Source organism: Psammomys obesus, unplaced genomic scaffold (assembly GCF_907164565.1).
Source record: "Psammomys obesus unplaced genomic scaffold, mPsaObe1.curated_primary_1811, whole genome shotgun sequence".
NCBI lineage: Eukaryota > Metazoa > Chordata > Mammalia > Rodentia > Muridae > Psammomys > Psammomys obesus.
In genome coordinates this window covers 25,605,392-25,615,393 of record NW_026592890.1, presented here as the reverse complement: position 1 = coordinate 25,615,393, position 10,002 = coordinate 25,605,392, and the positions used below count along the sequence as shown (strand labels likewise).

Sequence of the window (10,002 nt, the reverse complement as noted above, 5' to 3'; positions counted from 1 at the left end):
ATGTGGGGGGCTCCTTTGTCCCCCCAAAGATCCAGGATGAGGACGTTCCCACCTACCAGTTAAAGAAATGATTTCACAGGCACTTAGTAGGAACATTCCATTGGTGTCTACATCAGGCTATAGGAGTTTTGTGATGTTCTAAGTTTACACCAGAACCGCTCTGTAACTAAGGGGCTGTAACCCACCATCACCAGAGGATTGTCTTACATCTTATCTTCATGGAGCCTGCAAGTCAGTAAACCACCACGCGAGCCAGGCACACTAGCAATTATTTGTTATAACCTCACTAGAGAGTAATACTAATTGCGGTGGTTTGAATGAGGTTGGCCCTCATAAGCTCATCTGTTTACATGCTTAGTCCCCAGTCAGTGAACTGTTGAAGACGGGGTGAGGGGTGTGGCCCTGGTGGAGGAGGTCTCTCACTGGGGATGGGCTTTGAGGGTTCAAAAGCCCACATCAGGCCCAGTCACAGTCCCTCTCAGGTTCTCTCTCCCTCAGTTACTGTTCGCGCTCTATCTGCCTGTGAGCCACCATGCTCACAGGTGGCCCTGGTAATGAACTAACTCTCTGAAACCGTAAGCAAACTCCCTGCTAAATACCATCTTCTTCTATAAGTTGCCCAGATCATGATGTTTCCTCACAGCAATAGAACAGTAAGACACCAATAAATTTATCTGTAATTTTTGAGATAGCCCTAATATATGCTATAATGGCCTTGAACTTGCTACGCAGCGAAAGATGAGCTTGGAATTTTGACACCCTAACCTGGTACCCCTTAGGCACTGGGATTATAGTTTATGCAGTGCCAGGGACTGAGCTCGGAATTTCATGCATGCCAGGCAAATACTCTGCCCAACTGAACCGTAGCCCCACATCCATATGGGAATATCAGTGCCATACTAGACTGTTATCTCATGGTGGGAAAACTCTCAAAGCTTCCGTGCTTTCAGCTGGGTGTTGGTTTCAATTGTAGAAGTTATATACTTAGCTCCAAACCAGACATTAAACACTGAGCTGAGCCGGATTGCCCTGGATTCTGGCATACTTGTTACAGGAAACAATAATAATTTTCAGAATTGTACACTGTACAGTTTCAACACCCGCAAGGCAAAAAGCCAGAAGCAACTGGTGTTCTGCTAACTTAAGACAATCAGATATTCTGAGACAAGCCTATAGGTCCACAGTATCATTTTAATGAAGCTTGAAATGGCAAATATTTACGTGATCTATCAAATCTCTTTTCTTCCTGTAGAGCAAGAAAGGCAGGGACAGAGAGCTGGGATTAGGGATAAGTAAAGTACTACATGTAATTTAGGAGGTCTTCAATGATAGGGTAAAGCATGGAGATTTTCTGCTGTGGAGAAAGAAAAAACAACCAAAAAAGAAAGACAAGGATGTGGTACCTGCACAGCCTTCTCTAAGCCCAGAATCTGGGGTGCATTTTAAGGCGAATGGCCGCTTTTGCAGCCATGTAATACTTCTGCCCTTGTGTGGTGCTTTAACTGAGACTATCTGCCAAAGTCTCTGGCATTTGAATACTTGGTATCCAGTTGGTGACACCGTGTGAGTAGGTTTAGGAGGTGGCCTTGCTTGAGGAAGTGTGTCGCTGGGGCCAGGCTTTGAGAATTTAAAAGCCTCCAGCCATTTCCAACTGCCCTCTCAGCTCTGTGCTTGTGGTTGAAGATGTGAATCCCCAGCTTCCTGCTCCTGCCACCATGCGTTTGCTCCCCAATCATGGACTCAAATTCCCTAGAACTGTAAGTCCAAATAAACTCTTTCTCCTCTGAGTTGCTTTCATCATAATATTTTATCACAACAGGTACAAGATAACCAATATACCTTGTTTGTCCTGTCAGAGCATTATTTTTCTCTTATACTAAAGTGGTCAAACTCTTTCCCAAAAGAAAAGCCTGCCCATTTGCATTATAATTTTTCACAGAAAGGGAGTCCTTCCATGTGCAGCTAACCCAACAATCCTCAAAATCCTCAAAGCTCACGTCATAGTTAGATGTTGGACAACCGGTGCCCTAATTGTCAAGGAGAAACGATGCTGAAGTCTGATTCTGATGTGTGGGCCATGCCATTTCGCAGTAAGACAAGTGGCACTGTGATTTCATACAGTTTACTTTCCATCATAGTACTGTCCTCTACCCCCTCACCCAGATTCTGGAAATGATGCTGAAGGGTTCACCAACCTGTATCCACTACACCAGCTGAGGCACCAAAGACAGACATCATGACAATCAGTAAGATTGCCTTCTTGCAGAAAGGAATGAGATAAAACCCAACCGTGGTAGCCAACATTGAAACACCTAGAAAAAGATAATAAAGCCAGCTATAAAAACAAGTATTCTTAAGGGTCCCAAGTCAAAGAAACATCGTAAAAAATTCAAAAAACAACACTGAATTAAAACTGTCTGGTTTTGGCCTGGGCATAGCTTTACACACCTTTAATCATAGCACATGGGAGACAGGTAGCTAGATCCTTATGAGTTGGAGCCCAACACGGTCTACAGAGATTGTCTGCAGCTAGCCAGGGCTACATAGTGAGATCTTGTCTCAAAACCCAAACCAAAAAAGGTAAACCCAAATCACAACAACAACAACAATGTTTGATCATGACTCAACGAGAGATGCAGTGGCGATAAGTGATGGTTTCATCTAAAGCTTTTATGATAGTTAGGGACCATAACAATTAAACTGCTATGGCTTGAATATGATTCTATCATTACTAATGATCGAACTAGAAATTATAACACAAGATATATTGTATAGTGTGTGAGTCAGTCCCAAAGTATTTCTTCAAAAAGGATTTTTATGAGGTAACAATGTAAAAACAAGAAGTAAGACTCAATCATTATAATAGATTATAGGAAAACTTTACCAGATAAGTTCGCTTGTGGGATAAAAGACAGGAAAAAAAAATAGTCTTTCATTCCATGTTGGAAGTAATGATTACTCATTCATCAGCAATAAATCAACCTTGCTTCCGAAGCACTTTTAGTATAGTAATCTAAATTGTCTTTATTCACGCCTCCTTTCCAGGGTCGAGATCCAAGAGGATCAGTCTGAGCTCAACCCTGCCAGGGGCAGCAGGGCAGAAGTGCAGCCTATATCATCTCTCTACCGTACCCTGTCCCTTCATCTTCAAGCCCAAGGCCACAGAGCCTGGCCAGGTTCCAAGAACGCTTTCTGATCATCATGGCCCCAGAGCATGATAAGCAGGGTTTCATGGTCAACCAGTGCATGTGCCTGGAGGAGAGCCTAAAGGTCCACACGAAAGGTCTGCGTTCCTCAGGGTTGCCAACACTCACACCCAAGAAAGAGAAAAATCTAGTTTCTAGGGGGTTCAGTATGGATTCCATCCAGCAAAGGCTAAGGAAGCCAAGCCGCCAGGAGGATGCCTATGCCCATTTCCGTTGCCAATCATTCTGCAGCCCATGCTTTTGATGCTCAGAGTCTATTGGAAGTTCATTGAAAAAAAAAAAAAAAGTGATGTTTACATTACCCAAAAGTAAAAAATGGTTCATATAGTCAAGGAGAACTCCACCAATCAGAGTGCCACCTAAAAATCCAGAGGCCCGGCCCACAAAAATGATAGAAAGGCTGCTGATGTTTCGGTTCACATTTCTTGCCAAATCTTGAAATGTAGGCCCAAGGATGGCAACGCTCAGCCCCTAAAATTTAAACAGAGAAGAGCTGTAAACTTAGAATCGTTAAAGTGACGTTTATTTAAATGGTGGCCTTTCCATTATAAAAAACGAGAGGGAGGCTTACAATGTAATATACAAGTTCTTTTTATTAAATCCTTCACAACTAGAGGTATATGCCCCTGTGAGATTTCTTCTACTCAGCTATTTTCTGTTTGTTTTTGTTTTTGGTTTTTGGCTTTTAGAGACAGGGTTTCCCTGAATAGCAGACCAGGCTGGCCTCGATCTCACAGAGATCTGCCTGCCTCTGCCTGCCTGAGTGTCCAGCTTCTACTCGATTTTTTAATTTTATTTATTTGGCTTTGGTTGAAATTCTTTTTAGATTTTGAAGAACACCTGAAAAGAATTTTCTGTATTAATAGTTAAAAAGATATATAAAATTTATTCTCAAAGTATCTTATTTTAAATCTACTCCATTTATGACTAATATAGTAATTTAGATGTCAAGATTTAAATACTCAAACATCAACTTATTACTCATGTTGGTTATTTTTTTTTTAAGCAATACTTCTGGCATGCATGGGTTTCTTTCTCTGAACTACACACATTCAATATGCTGGAAATCAACTATGAATATTTCTAGATCTGTAGGTTTCTCTAATGAAATTCCAAGACCACCAGGAAGGCTTTTTATAAGGCCTCTTAGTATATTTCCATAGCCATGTACAAAAAGGCTTTATCAATAAAATGATGCCTGCACAATGTGTTGGCAAGAACCAAGAGGGCTGAAGAGAAAATTCACTTGGTGCCTCTAACAAAACCGTTTCTAGGTCATCTGTCTACATTTCAGGAGTAATGGTGTGCCCCAAACCAAATGTGCTCCCCATCTTAGCAGCCCGAACCCAGGACTAAGCAATATAGTTCCATGACAGCATCCCGAGGAGTGAGGCAGGTGTGGGTGCTCTGTGCTCCCAGAAACTGGGCAGGAAGCACAAGCCCAGCAGCAGTCCTACCCAAGGAGGCAGTGTCTAAAAACACTCAATCTCAGAGACGAAGGGCGCTGCGCCCGGCTACAGGCCTGCGCCACCGTGCGGCCTAAGCGAGCAGCTCCCGGCTCTCACCACCTAGGGGGATGCAGAAAGTCACTTTCCCCTCGGGGCCCCTTTTTTTACGTCTAGAAAACTACCAGTTGACGGAACTTGCTCAGGCCGCCGGGAAGAGGCCGCGCGGCGTCCAGAGCTTGCGCGGACGGTTGTGGAGGGGAGCAGGGGAAGGTCGGGTGGCCCTTGCTGTAGCTCCTCCGGGCGCACCCAGCTGACCGTCTTGGGAAACACATTAAAGTGACCCGTTTGAGTTGACCAAACAAACAAGCAAACAAACAATCCCTCCAAGATCACTGCAGTGCCCGTTTCCTAGGCGGGGAAGCGGAGCCCACGGGGAGGGGTGCTCCCGAGCTCCCGCTGCGCAGGCTGGGGAGGCCGGGCTGCAGCCGGGGAGTGCCGGTTCCCGGCGCCAGCCCGGGAAGGCGTCAGCCCGGGCTCTCACCAGCCCCACGAAGGCGGCGTACAGGACCAGCGTGACGAGCCAGCGAAGCGCCGCCCCCGTCCGGCCGCCGCGCCCTGCCGCCGCCGCCTCCGGCTCGCTGCGCGGCGCTGGCACCTCGGCTTCCTGCAGGAGCCGCAGCCCGGTGGTCGGGGCCGGGGCCCCGCGAAGCTCCAGCTCCAGCTCCAGCGTGGCGGGTCCGAAGGGCTCTGAACTCTCCCAGCCTCACCCCTCCGTCTAAGAGCTGCGCGCAGCCCTGCCCCACCCCTGTGCCCGGCCTCTCCCCGCGCCGCCTCCCGGGGCCGCAGGTGCACGCGGCCCCCCGGCGGCCGCACCTCGGGGCGAGGGCTCACATGCAGCCTCAGAGCCTCGCCAAGCCCCCAGGAGTAGCTGAGTCCCGAGGAAAAGCTTTACCAGACACACAAGATGAGCCCCCCCCCCCCCGGGTCACCTGCGGAGAGGAAGGAGGGGGAAGGTTTGGCCCTCACAAGCTACCCAAAGCCCTACCCTGACGCGTGAGCTTTTGAACGCGCTAATTGATCCTCAGGATGCTACTACCCACTCAGTCCACAACCCTGGAAGAGCAACAGAGACAAACACAGGTTCAAAGCTGCAGTTTCAGATAGAAGTCTCTTCCGATTCGGCACGTAGTTTGGACAAAGCATGGTGTATCAGATGGCTGAGTAAAGTTTTGCAAGCTGAGGTCTTTGCTTCTTCACTGGACGAGACAACTTTGATTAGTTTGGTGCTTATCCAACACCCCCCACCCCACCCCTTCACAGGCAGGGTACACAGCTCCATCCATGTGCAGTCATTAAGCCTTTCCAAATTACCCCAGTCGAATACAGCAATCAGCTTCCAACTCTCACTCTAAGGCTTTCCTTCCAGTCCCCATTTCTTGCAAAGACTCTCACAAAGGCCGCCATGGATCTCCAAAGCCACCGATTTGAGAGTTCCGGTGTGTGTGTGTGTGTGTGTGTGTGTGTGTGTGTGTGTGTTCTGAAACAGCAAAGTCATGACAACTAATAGGATTTTAAAAACCAGAGTCATGAGCTGTTTGGTGGCCCTGCTGCCTGAGAGAGAGTCTGGCAGAGGGATCACTTGAAAATCAGGTCATGGCCAGCCTGTACCACACAGTAAGAATTTGCCTCAAGTGTGTGTATTCACACGATGTGTATAAAACAACGAGAATCAGATATGTACGATAGAATTAGGGTTTGATATATATTTCATATTTGGTTGAAAGAAGACAAGTAAATAATCATTGGCTGCGTGAGTCAGCCTGTTAGGAAAAGCAATGTGAAGAAAGGGCCATGAGAACATCTAGGAAAGAGGAACTACATCTATTTGGGAGGCTTGAAGAAGGTTCCACTGAAAAGACATGTCTTTGGGATCTTTGTAGAATAATAGAATTGTCCACAGGGAAGTGAGTATTTCAAATGAAAAGTGTTAGGGAGCTGTGCGGAAGGTAGAGGGTGTGGAGCATCTTAAGTTGGACAGTGCCGAATGCTGGGAGAACACGCACACAGTAGGACCACAGTTCCCAGCTGTATAGGCTTTACAGGTTAATGGAAGAGACTGGAATAAAACAACCACACCCAAAACATACAGCTGTGCTTAGTACTAATACAAATGAAGGGACCCAGGAGTTGTGATTTCAGAGACCCACCTTGGCTTTGGGTGTTTAGGAAGGTGTCTTTAAGGAAAGTGCGGGTGCTGTAGACAAAGCTCGGTATGAGGTGATGCGGGAGACGTGAGAGCCACCGTGTAAAGAGCTCTGAATGACACACACCTAAGTCTGGTCATTAGCAATTCGTTCCTGTTGACCTACTGAGATTTAATACAACAATGAAACATTCTCCAAGAATGTCTGCCTTCGTGACAATTCCTCTTCCTCACCTCAAAGTGAGCTCATCCCATCCTCAAGAAGTCTTTCCCCACTCCTGTGGCACCCATGCTGTTGCCACCATCTTCCTGATCATCTCTGGGAAGACTCCGACAGCACACCTTGATACTTCCCTTTTTCTGTTTCCTCAGTTTATCTCAAGTTCTGCCAAAATTACTTCTATAAATAGTTCTAAAACTAGGCCTTTTCCCTATGAAAAGGTTGACCTGAAACATTTGGTTTAAAGATTTTATTGTGAAAAGGCTGAACTAAAAGAAATTTGGTTTAAAGATATAATTAGTTCCTTTTTTTTCCCTTCCCCTTTTGCAGTAAGATCTTACTGCGCAGCTCTGGCTGGCCTCAACTTCTCAACCTTTGGCTTCAGCTTGACAAGACTGGGATTATAGGTATAGGCCACTAGACCTGACTGTGATAGTCTCTGATGGGGTTTCTAGGATCCAACAACATCCAGTTCTGTAAGGAAAGAATTGGCGGTTAAGCCGGGCATGGTGGAGCACACCTATAACCCCAGCACTAAGGGAGCTGAAGCAACAGTCACATAGTCAAGGCCAGCTGAGGCAACAAAACAAAGAAGCAAGAAGCCCCCTCCCCCAGCAACTGCATGTTCAGGGAGCTGAGCAGACACAGTTGGCTTTATATACAGTAAAGTGCCAAAAACAGCAGAAACAGAGGAAAGCAAAGCAGTTCTTTTAAAGTTACTCATGGTAGACAATTAAGAGGCATCATCATCACACCTGCTGAGCCCACTATGAAATTGTGAAGTCAGACATGGCATCTGATTTGGCATCCAGCACATCCTGAAGGAGTACAATTCCTCACTCAAAAAGTTGGACCTGGTGGCGCACACCTTCATTCCCAGCACTCTGGATGCAGAGGCAGGCAGATCCCTGAATTCGAGGCCAGCCTGGACTTCAGAGGAAGTTCCAGGACAGCCAGGGATGTTACACAGAGAAAGCCTGTCTCATAAAAACAAACCAACTAAGGTAAGTCCTTCAAAGCTTTGGTAGATAAATCGTTGCATTAATTGAAGAATTAAACACAGCCAGGAAACTGGAGTAGTCCCTGGAATAGAGTGTCTGTGTAGCCAAGTATGAGCTGAAGCCTGATTACATGAAGCCAAAAGTACACTAATAAAACAGATATGCCAAGATGTCAGCTTCTAAGAGGCCAGCATGAATAAAAACAGCGTGGCTTAGTGAAGAGAGACAGGCGTTGGAGTCATGCAAATCTCAGACTGAATTCATGCTTCTTTTCTCTCAGCTTTAGCACTCAGGAGAAACCTCGTCTCTAGCTACCTCTCCCTCTATTAAAACAGTGCCCAGTAACCCCTTCCCACATCGCACATAAAGATTGTCCCAACCCATACTCATGAATCAGGCTTGAGTTGGAACTCACTCTTCTTGTCTAAGTGCCAAACAGGGCATGTGTACTGACAGTAGGCTTCCAGGTGCTGGGCCTGATGGAGACAGAGAAGGAGGAGGTGAATCTCAGTTACAGCCTGGCATGCACTTCAGAGAGCCTCCTTTCTCCTCTGAGACAGAGGAGCATCTCTAATCTTCTCCATGAAGAAATTTATCAACAATATCCACACTAAGTCATGTAGCAAATAAGTTTCATTGATGAACTGGTAGGTTTAGAAATTGTTGTAAAGTTCTTGAGAGAAGCTGAAAAAAAGAACATGGATTGTGCGCACCATTTTTACAGCTACAGTGTGAAGGGAGACACTACTCATTTTGTTGGAACCCAGAGTAAGGGTGAAACACCCAAAAGATAAAATATGACGATATTCTTGGCTAATTTCTGAAGGAGAGATGTTGAGCTCACTCTTAAAAATAAGACAACTAATGACCCAAGAGTCTAAGTTTAATGCAAATATTTGTGAAATTTTAATAATTATAAATGTATTTATATCATATGTCACAGTATTCTACTCAAGCTGTTGTACAAAGCCATATAAACAATGAATGCCATTATATGTAGATGTAATAACTTCACAAGCACACTCCTACTCTTTACCTGTGTTAGGTCTGAAACCCAAGGCAAAGCTCATGCAGTAACCATGGCAACCTCCCCAGCTCTGCCAGCATCCTTCAGTACCTGTGGTCCTTCTAGCACTTCTCACCTCGCCCCTGAACCCAAACTTCTCTCTCCCAGGGGCTGGGTTCTGCCCCCTGCAACCCAACCCCTGCCTTCATCATGTAACAGTCCTTTGGCTTCAGGCCACCTTTCTTAGTCAGCAGCTCCTCCTTTGCTCTTTCTCCCCATCTCTCCTCTTGTGGTCTGGTTTAGTCGGGCAGCCATGTTCAGCCTGGACTCTGCCTGCTTTCTGCCTTAAATCTAAAATAAAAACCATTTCCATAGTTTAGAGTTAGTCACGTCTTCCTCCTTTTACTTCATTTTTTTCATTCAAAGAGGAGATAAAACTACAATTGATTAGGTGGAAATAGTCACAATTGATTGGAGTGCCTGAACAGGAGGTGGTCAGGGGGCAGAGCCTAGAACTGCTGGTGTTTTGGCAGAACCTTCAGCAGCCAAACCCACCTTTCTCCCTGCTGAGCAAGCAGCAAACAGGCCCTCTCTCAGTCCCAGCTTGTCCTCCAGAGGGAGCTCACAGTAAAATCACCCACAGAGAGCACAGCTCCACCTGCCTGTCAATGAGCCTCTGCCCAGCAGGGGTGCCTGTTGTCTGCATTTGTGTGGCTCCTCAGCTCTGCCTGAGCTTACACCAACTGAGCTTAAAGGTCAGTGCTCAGGCCCCACTGAGACAGTGAGTGGCCATGTCAGTGGACAGTGCCGGGCAGAGGTGATCTGGGGACACTGCAAGGTAATTCTTCACCAGTTGAGGTTAAAATCCACAGAACCCAAGGCTTATTTCTAGCCCTGGGGACAAGAGGACACTGCAAT

The 10,002-nt window shown here is 46.3% G+C and overlaps 1 protein-coding gene across 2 annotated transcripts in view; it reads right to left on the bottom strand.

Annotated features, from left to right (window-relative positions):
* LOC129683268 (sodium-dependent glucose transporter 1A-like) overlaps positions 1-5,189 on the bottom strand; it is a 9,281-nt gene extending 4,092 nt beyond the window's left edge. Inside the window, exons 1-4 of one of the 2 annotated variants that reach the window (XM_055615888.1) lie at positions 4,837-5,189; positions 3,509-3,677; positions 2,196-2,312; positions 7-1,246 (exon numbers count right to left, since the gene is read on the bottom strand). In XM_055615888.1, the coding sequence (XP_055471863.1) occupies positions 1,230-1,246; positions 2,196-2,312; positions 3,509-3,677; positions 4,837-4,986 (453 nt within the window). In that variant the 5' untranslated portion in view covers positions 4,987-5,189 and the 3' untranslated portion in view covers positions 7-1,229. Of the gene's footprint in view, positions 1-6; positions 1,247-2,195; positions 2,313-3,508; positions 3,678-4,836 lie in introns of those variants that run through there. The other variant, XM_055615887.1, reaches the window with a different exon arrangement.
* Positions 5,190-10,002: the final 4,813 nt, after the last annotated feature.